This window comes from Falco naumanni, chromosome 11 (assembly GCF_017639655.2).
Source record: "Falco naumanni isolate bFalNau1 chromosome 11, bFalNau1.pat, whole genome shotgun sequence".
Taxonomy (NCBI): domain Eukaryota; kingdom Metazoa; phylum Chordata; class Aves; order Falconiformes; family Falconidae; genus Falco; species Falco naumanni.
In genome coordinates this window covers 28,088,768-28,108,132 of record NC_054064.1, presented here as the reverse complement: position 1 = coordinate 28,108,132, position 19,365 = coordinate 28,088,768, and the positions used below count along the sequence as shown (strand labels likewise).

At 36.7% G+C, this 19,365-nt stretch overlaps 1 protein-coding gene across 3 annotated transcripts in view; it reads right to left on the bottom strand.

Annotated features, from left to right (window-relative positions):
• The window catches only part of OSBPL9 (oxysterol binding protein like 9), a 63,696-nt gene that overhangs the window by 36,330 nt on the left and 8,001 nt on the right, over positions 1-19,365 (bottom strand). For all 3 annotated transcript variants that reach the window (XM_040610156.1, XM_040610157.1, XM_040610158.1), the window contains exons 2-4: positions 17,747-17,797; positions 13,797-13,875; positions 1,328-1,404 (exon numbers count right to left, since the gene is read on the bottom strand). In XM_040610156.1, the coding sequence (XP_040466090.1) occupies positions 1,328-1,404; positions 13,797-13,875; positions 17,747-17,797 (207 nt within the window). The remainder of the gene's footprint in view (positions 1-1,327; positions 1,405-13,796; positions 13,876-17,746; positions 17,798-19,365) is intronic.

Below are 19,365 nucleotides of genomic sequence, written 5' to 3'. Positions count from 1 at the left end.
TGTATCTCCATGCCATAAAAAGTCTCCCGGGTGGAGAAAACAACTTTTATTTCATTTAATTTCAAACCCTAAATAGGACAGCTCACTTTCACCTATTCACTTTCTCCAAGCTGAGGATGGCGAACGAGGCAAGCCTTGGGAGGGAGCTCAGCCCTTCTACATCCATATGGTGCTCTCTAGATAATCTCTGTCTCCTCACATCCAGTGCAGGGCAGAGTTTTTCAGTCTGTGGTCAGCTACTGTGTCCAGATGGAGAGATTACTTCTAAAATATCCGTGACGCGTTTCTAGGGATACAAAGCTGATTGTCAAACTTGAATTTTTATCCAGGGATCTGCTATTCACTGGAAAATTTGTAGTGGTCTTTTATAAGTAAAAAAAGGTTGAAAACTGCTGTTTAGCAGGAAATTAAGGTAAATTGACTGAGATTTCACAAGTACCTGAAGTTGGATGGGATAAATTCAGGCTTGTTCTTTAGATTGGGCAAATGTCATCTCTATCAGTCTTGATAAGCTTCTCTTTCTGTGGTATCAGGGATTTTAATGTATCTTCACACAGTGTCAACTGTGAAAAGACCTAATTCTCTTGCTGTATTCCAAAAGCATACCAAATCTTTATTCAACACAAATAGTGAAAACCTGTTACAAGGTTTCTACACTGTTATCAGATACTTTCGTGGTGCAAACCAAATATGAGAAAATCCCTTTCATTAAGGGTTTCTTGCCAGAGCAAAGATAAAGGCTTAGCAAGTCTTATAGACATGCCCAAATCTAGAATATCACCAGAAACTGATCTCAGATAACTAGTGCTAAGAACCATCCTCAGACCAATTATTGGTTTTTAGAACCGAAAAGCTACCGAAACCCAGCTTACACAGTGGATTCAAACATTAGCTATGTACCATTTTTGTCATCGAGAAAGAGATTCAATGCTGCTGTCTCATTTCAATTTCAAAATTAGGTGGTGTACAAGCACACAACAGGCTTGACCCAAAAAGGACTAACTCCTAGTTTAAAAAAAAACAACCAAACAAAACCCAAACCACTAAATGTACAACAATAAGTCAGGAACCACCAATTAAAAATATGAGTTAATAAAGGGAAGTCTTATACTGACTTTTCCTGATAGTAAGACAAGAAAATATTAACAGAAAGACTTGAACCTAACCTCAGGTACCTGTACCAATGTCTTACTGTATCTGACTGTACGGGCTGCAGAATGACCAGGTGTTATACAGGATTTGTTTGATATTAGCAGTCATGCCATTGTATTTCATTGCTTCAAAAAAAAGAAAGTAAAAACAAGTTAAAAGTGAAAGTAAAACTTGCCTGAAGCTGGAGTGTATGGCGGAGAATGGTGTCCTCTAAAGCATGAATCCACTTCTCCCTCTCATCAGCATCTCGAGCTGAAAAAGTATTCAAAAGATATTATTAAATTATATGCAGTCTTACGTACTAAAAAGTCATAAGCCAACACATCTGATGTCCTTACTAAATATGGAAGTTAAACCATATTTTTTTTGTTAAGTCACCAAGAACATAATTCCACAATTGTCTTAATATCCTGTTTATTCTTCTGTGGTTACAGGTCTGTTACATTATTATGTTAATTTACTCAATGGTACTAGAGAGATGTTTTGAATAATTATGCGTGCAAAAAGCTGTTAAGCTTTGGTAGAAACTTTGTTCTACTAATGACTCTGAATTATATATCAAAAAGAAAATAATTGTAAGTGTAAGAATATGACAAATACAAGAACAGTTCTGCATTATTGCTATTTGTAACTATCTCTTGTTCATCTTTAGGGGCATACATGCAAAGAGAGTTTGCACAGACATTCCTCATTTAATTTATTAAGTAATTTTTAAATTTTCTTAGTTACAACAAGCTGTTCAACCTGTAATAAATTATCCAGTAATTCTACTTCAGTGTGGACATAGTAACTTTGAATAAGTTAGTCTTTCTGGTATGGATTCCTAAGACAGGACAAAGACCTCTTACAGATAACCAGTGTGAATAATGAAGCACAACAAATAATGAAGTATATAATAAACATTTTTTAAACTCTCAAACTGATTAGAACATGAATCATATGTAAACAACAGCACACAATAATATTGTCATACTTCTGCAACAGACCACCATACAGTTTTAATTAAGAATCCAAGTCAGGATGTAATGACCAAAGAAGATGATTATGCTTCTCAGTTGCAGATGGTGGTAGTTAAGAAAGCAATCTATTAAGTCATGATTAAAGGAGGCAGTGGATGGTTTTCAGGACTCAGGGGACAACAAAGAGAAAAGGAGCTGGAGAAGGAAGATTAAGAACAGATCAAAACAGGTAAGGACTATCATCACACACACACCCTTCCCCCCGCTGATATTGCTTTACTTGCTAGTTTGAAAAGAGTTCTTTGCTGAGATCTAAAGAGTGTTTAAAAAGCAAACAGCTGACAGAGCCAGTGGACTCTTGGTGAAGAAAGAAGAGAAAAATCCAGAGGGCATTAAATAAACTGTAAACAAACTGGCCCATATACAGGTTTAGAATAGTTATTGACAATTGTTTCTAGTTCCTCATTCAAGTGGAAGGTATTTAAAAGCAACAGGAAGCCTGCTAAAACCAAGGAAAGCTTAAGTGAGCTAGCACCTATTATGAATCGGAGAACTAAGATTCTTATCTGACTTATTTGTTATGGAGTTCAGAGGAAATATCTGTAAGTTATTATACTGAAACGTTCCCTTCAGCCTCAAAATGCTTTGTTTTCAATGTTCCCTTTCTCACCCTTATGTTTCCATTGTTTTTATTCTTTGGTATTCTGCAGCACAAACCCATCTGTACTCAAAACCACCACAGGTTTTCCAAAGATGTTAAATAAACCCTCCTTTAGGAAATTATTTATGATTTGTTCACACATCCATTCCCATCAAGGGTATTTCATTGGCCAGAGGAAGGGATGAGAGAAGGAGAATCAGAAATCCACAGAAGAATATCTCCCTGCCTTTAGGAGGAAGAAGCTGTAGGTTTTTCTAGACTCCCCAAAGAAAACTCCATCAATATCAACATAAATATACTGCATTGTTTACTTCAGTATATATACACTATTTATGTCAAATTAACAAAACCATCAGAAAAGAATTGGCAATTTTTGTGTTTGTGAGAAATATGCAGAATGTCTTTTAAACACAGAAACTTGCTCTGAGTCTAACTGATGAGGTGGCCTCACAAAGTAGTGGGGCAAAACTTCCATTACATGCAAAGTAAAAGTAAAAGCCCAGTTTGAAATGTAGCTATTTTTTTTTAAAAAAAATACATATTTTCCCAGATATTACAAGTCCCTATTCATTATTCTTTTAAAATAGTAAAGTGTGATCAATCGCCCCAGGGATTCTGGTAATGTTACCATTAATCTGCACAAACTAAAACTAGACATAAGGGAAAGTGACTACCCAAAGTGCTCTCATATGCACAAAGGAAGTCTGTAAGAAGTTGTTAAAGTAATTAAATGTTACTTGGAACAGCAGGTAAGTAACTTTTCTGCAGGAACTGCATCAAATACTAAAAAGCTGTGTTTTGCCATCTGTAATACTCTCCAAAACTCATTAGAAAGAATTTCTAACTTAGAGGGGTTCTTCCTACTAGTTCTCTGTATTTTAATGCAAAAGCTGAAGCAGGTGCTGAGGACAAGTTTATAATGCAGTGAAACCAGACACGATGAAGGTACAGAAACCATATGAACTCTGCCCAGATGACTACATTAAGCTAAATACATTTTGCAATGTGCAAAATATAGTTTTTCTTTTCACGTTATGTACACATATGAACACAAACACCCAGTTCTTTTTTCACAGCATAGCTTACACTTTAGCACTAATTTCAATTACTGAATTAGTCAATTAGAATTGGATATCTTTTCCTCTGATCATAATTTTAATGCTTATTAACTTCTTTGGTTCTGCTTATCAAGAACAGGCCCCTTTGCCTAGTCCCGACAGACATATTAATCAAGCTTATGCTTCTTACACCAGTCACCCCTGAACAGTAATCATATAAAGTTACTTGTGTCACTAATCTATCAGTACTTCAAATGTATCGATGCGTCAACTTTTCAAAGGTTGTTCAAAGCGTGGGTGGTTAACGTATTTCAACATATGTAAGGTTTCTCGAGTTTGTTGTCTGGGTTTTGGTGGGTTTTTTTAATCGACCATCTCCCAGCCCCAAAGAACATCTTACAGGGGAACTGGGGTACAAGTCGCTGAGGAGCTACTAAGTAATTCACGGGCTACAAAAATCCCATGGTTCAAGTTTTTTGCCCACAATTATTTAAACTAAAAAAGGAACAATTAAGCTGTAGACCAGCGAATTAATCCTTGTACTGCGACAGACTTCCTATGACCTTCCATGCTGCCAGCAAAGAGAGGTCACTGCATTAGTTAAATGCTAATCTCAATATACAGCAGCCCATTAATAAAGGTTATCGCATCAAGACTTGTATATGAACCACTAAAGGAACAGAGAAGGCTTACAGCAGCAGGGAAGACCCAGAAACCACCCACTCAGTACAGTTCAAAAACTGAACTGACTTTCCTGTGTTCATAAATAAACTAAACTTTTGAAGCTTCTATTCCTCTAATAGCCCTTTCATCCCTCTTTCTACCACAGCTGAGCACGAGGAATAGAAGCTGTATTTTTTCCTCATATACTAGACATTGCAAACTTACGGCATACAATGATCAGTCCTTAGGTAGAACGTATGAATCTCATCAATCCTGCTACTAAGACAAGGTTCTTGGCCATGACAGATCCAGGAACACTGCCATGAGAGGACTGCTTACTGCACGGAAACACACTGCATTGTAACCTTTTAAGCACTCTGTTCAGGACACTGGTTTAACTTTCAGACCATCTATCATCAACAGCAGATCCTCCTGGCTCTCCTCCATACTCTCTTTTAAGAAAACCATGGAGAAAACAGTAGGATGCAGTTTTTAGTAAAGCAAGCTGTGAGAAAAGTTATATTAAATCTAATCAAAATGGCTGCTGTGAGATTAGGTGCAAGGAAAAGCTCCCTAATGGTAAAAGCAATTTAGAACTGAACAGCTGCCAAAAGATCACTGATGAAAAAAAAAATCAATGGGAACATTCAAAAAAGAGATTAGCCAACACACTCAGAAACAATTTATGGGAAAAATCTACGCACAATGGTCAGAGATCATTATCCACTCATATGTATGGAAAGCTAGATATCCAGGCCTTTTTTTATCTAAAGAGGGCAACTCTGGCCAAAGAAAAAGCTCTAATATCTTTTCAGCTAAAAACCTTGTGATGCACACTACATAATATCCACTCTGTATCAGCAAATGCTGGAGGCTTTCTTCAGCAGATAGGAGACAAGAATGTTTTGCTCGTTAGTCCTGTGTCTCAAGTACCCTGAAATCACTCTTTTTTCTTGATTTGATCAGGCTCCATTTTAAAGTTAATCCCTTCCCCAGTTCCTATGGGAAAGCTACTCCAGAATTTCTTTCCGCCAACATATTTGCGATATGGCAATTATTACCTAGTCCAAGGAATTTCACTAGTATCTGTGCTTATATGAAAATGGAGGAATGATATCTGGTCCCTCCTGACACAAAACTAGAAAGAGGAAGAGCAGGGGGCAAGAGACAACATCAAGTTACTGTTTCCTAGGCTGACTCCAGAATCAGTATTCCAACAGACAAATAAGAAATACCCAGACATCTACATAGCACTTAAAAAACATAAAGGTGTTACTTCAGCTGTTCATAAGTGATTCAATTTTTTTAATACTAATTAGAAAAAGAAATTAAATAGAGAAGCCCACTACACTACACAAATATTCACTGTGGATCTTAGTCTGAGGGGTTAATGCAACAGCTACCTTGTCAGCTGAAATTCAAGATGGACTAGAGCATCAGCTATCCACGAAAATATCAATGCTGTCTGCAGCTGAAAGAACATTAACAGTCTCTGCACTTTCCTCTATTTCAAGTGCCAGAATAATTAACTCAGTTTTTACTGCAATTTAACAGTGAATATTTGCACACAGACCCAACTACATGCCCATAGAGTTATATGCCCAATGCTTTAAGCAAGAGGTGAATCATTAATGGCTGAAACACCGCAAATTTACTGTGATTATGTCAGTTAAGCTATTTTTACATTTTTCTAGTAGAATTAGTTTTTATGAACTAGATTACAATTTGTTCCCATATGCTTAACCTTTCACTCCTTTGTGTCTACAATGCATCCTTCAAAAGGTACCTGTATAATTTATTATGACATCTCAGGCATGTCTGAGATAACCACGGGGTATTTAACACAATCACAGTCCTATTTATGACTAGGTCAGAGAAGCACACTTGAGAAATATGTAATTGCGTTACAGTGAGATTTAATATGATAATAATATTTTTGAAGTCGTGCATTTTTTGTGATCTGTCTGGTTGGGCTTATTTGCCAGATATTTTAACATCCATTATATACTAGAAAAATGTATGAACTCTTTCCTAAAGGAGGTACAAAGAAAGAAAAGCAATTATTTTACCAAGGACAAAATTATGGAATGAAAAAAGTACTGAAGACAAGAATCATTGCTTCTACTGAGGAATTTCTGTAATTCAGAAGAATGATGTTTTACAACTCCTAAAATAGTCCCTTATCTCTGAATTTCCCAAACTGCCAAGTCAGATACGGCAGAGATTTGTAAAAGTTCTATTCCACGAGGATAAGAAGGCAAATGAAATGCAACTACATTAAATGCTCCCAGCCTCTAATAATTTCTCAAATAGAGAATAAATTTTGTAATTTAGAGTTTCTATAATATTTGCTTTGTTGTGAAGAGATTATATGTGTTTATATAATGTACACCAAATGCTAGAGTACAACATAAAACAGATTACTTTTTCTAGCCTAAGCTTGATGGCATCTAAAGATTAGATATAAACAAGTTTAACAACTCTGCTCCACAGTACAGCATTTACCACCAGCATTTCTAGGTCATGCACAGCAGTACTTGGAAGACAGAATATACAAAACATATCACTTCAGAATTAGCATACTGGTGTTTTTCTTTTTTCCTGTGTGCATCTACATGGGCACTAGGATGAAAGAAAAGCCTCAAGAATTAGTTAAAGTCACTGGATTACTTATAAATACACCATACTGTCACAAAATGAAATGCATATTTTATTTTCATTCACTGTGACCTACTTACAGGCAGAACTCAGTAAAAAAAAAAAAAGTCTATTACACCCACAGAGTCAATAGAGTCAATTATGCAGCCTTCATTCTGACATAACTTTCACCGATTTTTATGCAGAATTCCTGTATTTTCTCAGCCAAGTGCAGAACTGATGTAGCATCTTTACACACAAATAACCAGATGATAGAGGTGAAATACTGACTGTATTGAGATCGATAGGATTTTTTGCCATGGATCTCAATGGAGAGAGATTTTATCAGTAGTGTCTAATAAGGTGGAAAAGTCAAACATCAAAGGGCTGTTCTGTGGCTAAACAAGTAACTTTTTAAAGTCACTGAAGGCCTTTCAAACCATGGGAAAACATGTAAGATGAAGCAGGGTTTCATACAAACCTACAAAAACACTATCATTTCATTGCTTGTAAATACTCTTCTAACACATGCAGCTCCTGCATCTGTCAGTAGGTTGAACATAGTCTCAGTACCGTATTTCCTCTATATAATTTTGGAGTTGTCACAACCATTATTCTCCTCTCCACTAATCTCCCTCCTGGTGCCATTCTCCACCTACACATATAAATCAACCCTCCTTTCGTTGATCTCCCTGTACCTACAGAAGACTCCTGTGCAGTCACAAGACAGAAAGTCTAATCTTGGCCAAAGAAAAAGCATCAAGTGGTCTCCTGTGTACAATGTATTAGTAAGATTAATCTGTGATCTTGAGAAACCAACTAAACTCCTGTTTCACTGTTACCTATGCTCAAAAGCATTTTTAGCAAGCTTTACAATCAGCCCATAAACATATCTTCAGGTGGAAACTTGTGTGACAACGGAGATACATGATCAAGATGCTATTAGTTCTCTCTGGGAATTCATACACAATGTATAATTTTGCAATTAAACATTTTTGAATGTGGGACAATCTGCAATTATCTGGGTTTTCACCAGAGAATGCCAATATTTAAATATTATAACACTAAATAATAGTTTGTATAGTATAGTCTGTGGAAATGGCTTTCAAGGTATGTTTGCCTTTTAAAAGTCACTGCAGATCATGTTGGACTAGCTCAGAAACTACAAGTTCAAGGCTTGAACTAAAAAAAAAAATAAAAATAGAAGAACAAAAATATAACCATTTTCCTTAGCCAATAACATACCTCTCAGTTTAACAGGTCAAACTCAAGTTTATTGCTACTTGGAATTTCTTGTTAAAACAGAAGGAAAAGAGTGTTGAACTTCTCGGTATACCTCCCCTCCTTATAGTGAGACCTCTTCTGGCCATTTCTCCCCTTCCAAAATAGTTGCCATGTATCATATATACAGTTGAGATAAAAGATTCATGTTGATGCCAAAATAACAAGCAATAAATATAGTGTATCTTCCAGAGCAAGGAAAAAAGAAAACACATCACACAAATACTGTTTCAAGGTATTTCCTTTGCTACTCTCAAGTTTAACATACATTTTGAAATCTGCTACTTCAACCTCAAGAAATGGAAAACCAAGATGTGTTTATATATGACCATAAAAATTAAGTGCAGATAGCCTCATGGTATGATTAGAAAACAGACAATTATAACACAGGATGCAACGAGTGCAAGAAGGAACTGCGTGCAACAGTAAAAGCACAACCACCCACCATTCCTTGTGCTCTGGTTACAAGATCCAACTACTCAAAATATTAGTATGACACATTAATAGCAAAAAGGAGAAAGATGGAAGAGAGAAGAAGACAGAAAAATCATACTGCAAAATCTAAACCTAGTTCTGGTTCACAGAGGATTTTTTGCAGTTTTGCCAGTCAGGAGAGGACAAGATGCAGCCCTGAACTTTGTGCAGCACAGACCTGGTCAGCTAAAGGGAGGAGGGAAGGTAGCTCAGCTCTGATGTAAATGTATGAAGAGACAAGGCTGAAAGATTTACTCTTAACATAGCTGCTCACGCTCCTCTGCAATATAAAAGCACCATTGAGAGCACAGCATAGAGGAATTCACTGTTTCAGCACCACCAGAACCCCAAAAGGCCATGAAAAATTTAGCTTAGGATAAACGATGCGGTCACAGCAGTTATAAACATCATTGAGGAAAGCAGGACACACCTAAAATTTCTACATCTTGATTTCACCAAAATCTCTCTATAGACATTTTTCAATATAAAATTTAAAAAGCTCTCAAAACTTTTTGGGGAAAAGGCTGCAGTTTATGAATCATTATTTAAATTGGGTAATCTGATAGACTAAAGTGCCTCTTTATACCACAAGGGCAATCAGCTTCCCGTCATCTATTTGGTGGACAATGTTGAGGTTTTATAGAAGACTAGATTTTGACTATTTCCCCAAGTAGCTGTGAAACACAGGTCTAAAACCATTATACTTAATCTTGATACTTAATACGAACACTTAAAATCTCAAATTCTGATATGCTCAGCAGCTAAGGCCTTTGTGGGCCCCAGTATATCCTTAGTAACAGCCATGTCCCACACCAACAAAAATTCCCTGCTTTTATAACATTAAGACAACCTCTTGCTGTGCATATCTCCCTCTTTTCTCAGCTGGGATGGATGGTAAGCAGACACAAATCATGCTAGAAACTGGGGCAGGATGGGGAAGAAGGAGAAATCTACCTTTACCGGCTGACAGCTTTCATGTAATAGGAGAGTAAGTTGCACAGCAACATTCATGCTTCATTTCTCAAGATACTTTCGTGGCAGGAATAGGAAAGTAAAGACAAAAGGTAAAGCAAAATCATCTCAGATCAATGCACTGGACTGCTTCCAATCTTTCAGTCCTTTATTACATGAAACAGTGGAGACAAGACTGATTTTCCTTCCAAGGAACTGTGCTGCAGGCTGTAAAAATAAGAGCTGGGTTTTCAGGTAGGAGTTTAAAAATCTAAATTCTTCTTTCTGCATACAGTGTGTGTTTAATGAAGTATTTGAGTCCAAATAAAAGCCATTATTGCTTCAGGTTAGACAGCAATTCAAATATCAAGAAGGTAACAATACCCTTGCTGGACTATCCTGAACATCATGTTCCCACTATTGAATTTAAGCCAAGAGCATGCTAGTGAGCAGAAAGAGCAGCTAAGTGCTATGAAGGGTAGAAGAACCGACTTTCCAAATAGAAAGAGCTTATAGCTAGGTGATGATATGAAGATGTTAAAAGAAATTTAACAACAAAACCAACAACCAAACCAAACCAAAAAAAAACCCACAGTGCTTGAAGGTTATGGAACATTTAGAACAGAGACAAGTATTACATTAAGAAAAAATATATTACCAAGAGCGAGCTTCCTGACAGGAAGGTACATTAGACTGAGAGTATTATCCCAAATGTCTTGCAATGACTTGAATGGATTTTTACATCTAATCTGAACAAACCCATGAGGGAGTGCTTTGAGATCTACCTAATTCAGAAGCCTTAGAATCAAGCCATGGCATTGGATATATGGTATGACCAAACAAGGACCAACCACGAGATGGAATACATTACTTTTAAACCTATCTTAAAATTTCTGTGGACATTCTACTCCTCCCTTCCTCCTCTAGTGTGATACAGCAGTACAATAAAGGGAATAATCTTCTGGGCACTCTGGCAGAGCTGTTAAGCTGACAGTAAAACCAAAACTGCTGTTGGTTTTATTGCCCATATTTATTCAATTAACTTCTTTCCTTTATACCCAGGCATGACACATATGGATACTGTTTGATATGTATGCAGTCATCATTCAAAGCCTATATTTTGTTTGTAATAAAAACTTTTTAACTTTTACTAATGTTCAATACAGGGATGGCCACTAGGAAGCACAGCTGCAAACAGGATAGAGGAAGACTGTCACAGGCGGCAACAAAATATGAACTACACACTGGGAAGACTTAGAATTTACCAAGATCCAGTGACTGGCAAATGCTAGTGGGAAATGCTAGAGGTTTAGTGCTTCAGAAATTCAGTTACACACATACATACACATACAGGAACAACAAACATGTGAGAAGTTGTTCAGACATCTTTAAATGACTCATTTGCCCTTCATCTCATTACCTACATCTCTAGAGTTTTAGACAGATGCACAATTTTGAGCAACTGACATTGAGAAGTAATTAATTAATCCGGTATGAAGCTTTTCCTTCTTTTCCCAAATTCAAATTCTATCACTACCTATCAGCAAAATCTCACTGAGACCAAGAAGATTCAAGTGTTCACCAATCAGTACTTAAAGTCTGAGTACATGAAAGCATTTTTCTTTTGGAGGCTGAAAAAGAAACTGTTCCACTGCAGATGGGACCCTAACGTAGACACAGCTCAGCAGATCCTTGAAATCTTGGAATTTTAAAAGTTCTGTTGTTTTTCCAACTAGGCTCCAGTTTGTTTGGAACCTTAGCTGTCTCTGAGAATGAAAGCAGGCAGTAAGAAGGAAGAGATTGTACCTTTTAAAAATTTGCCATTTCTGCAGCATTCTCTTGTACAAAACTTTTTTTATAAAGGGTGGATATATTTATAGCTATGACTATCTCGCAGAACAAAAGCTCTATCTGGATCATGTATTTTAAAAACTCTTAGAAAAAAAATGTTAAGAATGCTGTACGTTTTCCTGGATTATTCCCAGAATCTGTTCTATGTATCCTGTGTAGTCTCAGAATACTTTTGGTAGTATTTACATTATTATCCATTCACCATTCATGGCTGATAGTGACCTGTATTTCACATAAATTAAAGCCTGTGTAATACTGAATTCATTTAATATAATGGCCAAACATTTTATATATAAATATATATATATATCTATATGAGATAAGGGCTGCATGAAGTGAGAATACATTTACAGTGACTGTAAGAACTACAGATACAGATCCACAAATCTGTTTTATACCAAAATATTCCAGCACTAATATCTTACCTGTCTTTTTACATTTTCACATTACAGCCACATATATTAATACTGTGCTTGTGTCATTATTATAATTTTCTGGATAGCAGGGATGTTATCTTCATAATATGCTAATAGAAAAAGCATAATACTGAAAATAGTATACAAGATCTTAGTTCGCCACTAAAGGAGCATACATGAATCCTGAACTGGTATGAAATGCACACTAATTGAGATTATAAAGCATGAGACGTTATGTGACAAAACTGGTGTTCAAAAACTATCAATATTACTTAAAGCAGAACACTACTTTTATCAAATAGTACCAGTCTTGGCTTAAGATATCTGACTATCCAAAAGAGAATATAGCATATAAGAAATCACTGCACATAAGGCTTATTAAAAAAGGTATATCTTCGTAACTATAGATCACAGACTTCCAGATTTACCTGTATCAAATTCTCAAATATTCAGCAGTATTTAGCTTCATAGTACTGAAAGATTGCCGTTAGTATGGCATTCCATTACTACATTAGCAATTAGCTTGCATTGCATCAGTTATCCTTGGAAACAGTAGATTTAAGCATTACTGTGAGCTCAGCATTATGAAGGTATGTTTATGAGGCTTAATGCAGTGAAAAGCCAGAGTACGGAAGCAGCGTTTAGGAAGAACTGTAGCACAAGGAATACAGATGCCAGTGACAATATGGTGTACAATTAATGTTTATCATTAGAAATGTTCTCAAAAATACAGCAGTACTAAAGATAACTCCCATTACCAAATCACTGATTTTTAAAACCTGTACAGTACAGTATAGGGTATAGAATGAATTATTCCAGTTTACATAAATTAATATGACTGGTTAAATGCAAATGTGCCTCTTGGAAATATACAGCTTCCAGTTCTATGCAAAGCAATTAAATGATTTAGTCACTACATTTTAGAGGAAAAGCAAAAGGACTAGCAAATGTTAGTTGAAAAATATTTTCATCACACTTCCCTAAGATTTTAACATTCAGAAAAGATAAGTTCTCTAGCCAATATTATCACAGTATTTTGTCCTACTGCTGCAGATAAAATAATTTAAGGAGTACATAACAATTATATAGTACCTTACCCTTTCTACCGGTGAACCATAGCATGCAATGACGAAACATAGCAGTGGCAGATGGCATTGGTGTTAGTAAATGTGAATAAAAGGATAATAGCAGAGAAATGGTGACTGGCAGACAAGACACAGAAATGTAGATGAAATGAATGCAAGCTGGTAAATCTTGAAGCAAAGCTCCACCTTTAAGCCAAATGTTGCCTCTAGTCTCCTCATAATTGAGTATTAAGTTCTATTTGGATACAAATTGCAACCTTCAGACCGGTCTTGATTCTCTTCATACAGAAATGCATAATTGTATCTTGATAACGCAGATCAGAAACGTTTTGCAAGCGAAACCCATAATCAGAAGCCCATTACTTCCTCCCCTTGAGTGATTTATTCTTTACATTTTTAATCTCCAAATCCTGCTAGAGCTACAGTCTCTTTCTAGCACATATGTATCCACTGCAGATGTAAATCCCTGCCTAACCTGCAGCACCCCTGGATCCAGAATGTTCTCAGTGTGCTCATTCATGCTGTTCTGTTGCCAAACATTTAAAATCATCCATCAAATACAAGTGGAATCTATTATAAGAAAAAAACAATCTCTTCTTTCAGCTCACCCTGAAAATGGAAGGTTTTCTGATCAACAGTTATTGTGAAGGTGCTGTCGTCCTCATCGTCTATACCAATCACAGCTCCCTGTGAAACAAAGAACAAAATCCTGATAAGGCAAGCAGTGACATCAGCAGCATACACTCCAGCACTACACCACTGGAATTTAAACAGCATTGACAAATTAGAAGCAAACTGAATACAGTAAAGAGCAGAACGATTCTGTGTTTACTCACAGGATGCAAGTCAGTTCCTGAATAAATTTTTAGTTGCAGATAAGAACAGTAATTATTTGTAAAACTGTGATTTATTAGATAATACCATGCATCTTTTATTTTTGTAATGGAGGTGGCTTTACACTACAGCATCATTATAGTAAACAGTTTTCTACTACATTCCAACTTATATTTTAAAGAAGAGTGGGGAACAATATTGTGTAAGTACTTTCCATGTATAAAAATACTAATTCATAGATACTCTATAAAAAGAAGCTCTTGACCTGATTTTATCTACCAGTCTATTAAAAAAAAAAAAATCATTCTAGCAGAATGAATTTGGCCCATCGTGTCGGGTCACTGGTACCCTGCAAGATCTAATTTTCAGTCCCTAAGTAAATATTAACAGTAAGTCATCAGGATATATCAAAACCAGTTAGCTTTGTCCTCTAATTCCTCATGAATTATTAGAAGGAAATCCAAATAAATTTTAGAGTTAAAGGCCATCTGTGCTTAGCTTTTTAAAAATCTATCCACATCTTCATTCCTGCCCCCCTAAAACACTTAATAAATAACACAGTTTCACCCAGGAAAAGATGACAGTGAAAAAAGAACCATTCCAGGCCTCTGCCAATTCCAACAAATTACAACATTTAGTTCAAAAATCACCAATTAATTTCCTCAGTTTCTCTTCTCCTCCAGGAGCCATGGCATCAGGATCTGTTTAGTCTTTCCCCCTCAGACAAAACAGACATCACTGGAAGGTGGACATATTTCTAGGGTAAATTTTGCTCTTACTGTCAGAGTAAACGGCAAGTAACAGTAGTACGAGTGGCTGTGAGTGAATTCCAACAAGTGCTTCATTTCATTCAGCCAGGTACCATACACCAACTACAGAGCAGGGGGTCAGGTACCTATCAGACCGGCCAAAACATAAGAATTGTTTTGGTACAGACTTAGGGGCAGAAGGATCTGAATCAATCTTATTCACACACATTCTTCCTAGCCCCTGTATGAGGTTTCTGGCCAATGGTACCAGCTCATACATGGCTGAGACTGTCACAGGCACCACAAGACAGTGGAAGACACAGGTCCTATTTAAGAACAGCACTAACCATATGTAATTCAAGGGCACGTAGCAGGAAAGGATAGCTCCATTCCCTCAACTGCCAAAAATGTACCACTTCTCCAAAAGAGTATCTTCCATACAGGCTTTGCAAGGACAGTTATGTGATCACTATAAAAGAGGCACCCAAAAAGTGTACCCAAGCCAGTATACTTCTGAATATTTTCAGTGCCAGGACATAACAACAACCAGCTGACTAGCCATTATATTCAGAGACTATCTGGCAACCAACCAGTGTGCCAGCAGCATGACATGATGGGCCAGATTCATTTTTCCAGAATTATTTTTCTTTTTTTTAAATATACCAATAGATAAAGAAAAAAGTTCGGCACTTTAAGTACATGTTTCGCTATGCAATAAATCAGATCACTGCAAGTTGTACAATATCATTCTCCTCACCAGCTATATCAAAAACCTGTAAGTCAGACACCAAGAACATGACGAAGATATTCTCCCCGAAGATTATAGGTAAAACTAACATAAGGCTAAAAAAGGTCAGACTAGAACAACAAAGTCCTGCCTTTATCCCAAGTGGTGGGAGGGAACCGAGGAGCAGGAAGAGCACAGGGCTGTCTGTGATCGCCACACAATGCTCCATCAAGTGCAGAAGCTCTGATCGCAACACTGAGGCAAAGGGTCTGAGCCTCAGCATAGAAGATGCTTCTGTTGTCATGCAGATAATACATATAAACAAGCAAAAGAAAAACTAGACTGTGAAAGTTTAAGTGTATATTCCAGAAAACTTCAGCAGGACTTACACATAGTATAGATGGCATAGATTTCTCTATGAATATACCTTGCTAAGTACACTACGACAGTCAAGAAAAGAATCTGAAGATGAAACTTCAGGCCTATGAAACATGTATCAAGAGCAAAAAGGTGAGGAACAAGCTTTTAAAAATCCGTTCAAGAAAATCGGAAGTATTTTAGCCAAATTGCTTAAATTACATGTTTGTTTATGTTCACACTTACAGTTACAAATCAACAATTACTCTAAACAGAAAACCTCTTTGATAGAATTTCAGACTGCAGAAGCCCATCTGTTCAGCTATCAGTATCACTGTCATCTGCCAGAAGAGCTGCTTTACAAAAGCAGAAAAAATAAAGATTCCTTCTTCCATAAAAAATCCCTACACACATTCAGAGAAAGGAGGGAGGAGTCAGCAAACCTTCAGAAAACTCCAAAGGGTAATCTGAGGTGGGAGAGCGGCAGATGGGGGAAGAGAAAGGGATCATTTTATGTTAAACACATATAAAGATGGATCATGCAACATTGAACAGATTGTTCACTTTTAGTATTTCCCAAACTGACACGCTGAGGCCAACCTCCACATTGACAGGCTCACAACACTATTAAAGCAGGCATGGTTTTTCAGACTAAATTTTTCTGCACAATAGAAAAACATCCTCATGAATCTTTGGGGATGTCATGTTCTAGACAATGGTTTGAGTTTACATTACCCTTAAAGAAATTCCAAATTAAGACATCAATACATTAAACAAGGGAAAGTGGAAAAAAGTCATCTGGAATCCAAGTGATTGGAGATTCTTTGTATGAGTTTCCAAAGGCTGTAGGTACCCCTTTAATAAGCCCACAGAAAGACTGGAAAGGAGTAACAACAGAGGAAGGAGTAATGGAAGAAGCAGAGTTCTGCTGCAACACTCATCACATGATGTGCCAGACCACAGATCCCCTTGCCTATACTTCTCTTATTCCAAGACTCAAAATGCTCCCATTCATACCCATCATACTCCTGACTCCATCCCCCTGTTTACATCAGCTCTTCACAAGACTGCTGCATATTGGAACCAGAGATTCTGTAAGGAATGGGAAAAAATACAGAAAAAAGACTTCTGCAAGAAATACTTTTGGTACGTGCATGAACACAAGGTAGAAACTGGGCATGTGAAAAGGTATCACAGCATTCCCATCTCATTTCAGTACTGTCATTTCACGCTGCAACAGTAGCACTCAAGGATAAATGCCCCAAGCCCTGGTGCCTCAAACAAATACCACTCAGCTTTCCCACTCTGCATCTTTTTACCTCTCTTTCCCCAATTTGTACCCCCTCCCAGCTGATATTTCAAAAACCTTGCCTGCTGTGCTCCTCCTTCCCTTTCCAGTCCTTTGTTTCACTAAGCTCAAGAGCAGCCAAGTGGCAGGCCTAAAGACTGTCCAAACTGGCAGAATGGAGGACACAGTAAAAGACTACAGGCAAATCAGAAGGACAGAAGAAAGCAGTTTTGCAATGACTTCTGTAGGGACAGAACATATATATATAGATACACACACATATATATATCCACACACAAAGAAATGAGAACTGCAAGCAGCAACTTTTTCATAGCCTGCTACTAACCCTGTCATATTACCCTGTCATATAATGTATATGTATAAAATATATAACGTTTTTATACAGTATATAAAATTATAGAATGCAATCAGCCCAGCATGTCACTTGACCTCTAATATTTCCTTTCTTTAAATACTTTCACTATTTCAGTATTTTGCAGAGTCAGGAATAGAGCACAAACCTCAAAAGTCTCCGTGCAGTTCTCTCCATTAGGCCACATTATATACAGTAAGTAATTAAGTACTGAATAAAAAAACACTTACCCTGAGTCTAACACAGCCTCGGCGTGATCCTCTCATCATTTTGTCTTTTGACTGAAACAGAAAAAAACAGATCACTGGATTAACAAATATAGTAAGAATTGCAAGCAGAAAGTTAGTTATTCAAAGCAACTGAGAAAAGAATAAATCATTTTTCAATAATGTTTTATTGACTGATTAAATGAGATGCAAGTTCTGTTACAAAATAGGTTAGTTCTCACAGAAAAGAAAGTACACCACCATGGTATGAAAAAAATAATCCTTCAAAAAAATAAAATACAATATCCCACTTCAAGAAGTTTTGTAGATACCTTGAAGAAATACTTAGAAGATGCAGTCCACACCTTTATAGAAAGTAAAAAGTGAAGAAGAAAGGAATTAGGAAATAGTAAAAATTGGCAGTATACTGATTTACATCTTCCTCCCTCCTCTCCTACTCTCAGAAAAGTGTCCATATAACAAAATACAGCTGTGCAGGCAGAATTGTACAAATGAAATTATAACCCTATCAGAAAGTTTCCCAGATCTATACCCCTTTTCATACAAATATACATTTCATGTTTAGACGCCCAGATCAGAAAACAGGATTCCTGCATCCATAAACAGTGCTCAAACCTGTAGATTAGCCCATCTTGCAGCTAAACTACTGAACCCCCTCTTTATTATCTGTTTAAAGCACTAACAAGGGAATTCCAGGGGAAAAAACCCTCAGCCCCCGAAAACAGGCAACTCAACAGCCAACTCAGTCCTAGCTTGAAGTTGTGATACTTTGAACTTTCAGCTGTTCCCGGGACTGACTCCGGTAGATTTGTCAGTAACTTTCTGCCAATGTTGTGTTACTGGGCAAATAGTGGCAAGCACAAGCAGTACACACACAAACTCTTTAAGATAAAGAAAAAAAGAAAAATTTCAGTCATCCTAAATACTCAGTTTTTTGATAAGAGGCAAAACATACTCTGTTTTTTAACTACACACACATTGCATTTTTTAAATGAAAAATGACACACCATTGTAGCCCTGTCTGCAAAAGCAGTCTGGTCTAATTCAACCCCTTCTCTCTTACTATCCAAATATTCAAACTACACTCTTTCAGGTCATGAAAACACAGCTATCACTGGTGTCTCATGAACAGATTCTCTTGCTGTCATTTTCTGAAATGCCCACTTCTTTCCAACCCTATCTAAACAATTCCATCTAGACAATATATTGGTGTGATTATGGCCAGCCCTTTTTCCACTAAAGCCATCAGACAATGAAATCTTACTGATAGCAGTAGGGGAAAAAAGACAGAAATGAGAAGTATCAGTTGTAACAGCAAGAAATTATTCTTTATCTGCTACATATTTGAGATATAGCTACAAGGAAAGCATAAAGCAGTCACAGGCAAGTCCTATTCAATAAAGATAATTTAAAAATACAGGAGTCAGAGCTTCATATGATGTTTATGCTGATCTCTCATTCAACTCAATCTCTAATTTGTCAGAGTACTGAATGTTAGAAACCATCAGTATTAATCTACTTGTTTCCGTATCAATACAGGTTAGTTGATCAAAATGAAATGGAAATAAATACCAGCAGTGTATCCATAATGTATTCTACAGATAAATAATTTCTTTGAAAAT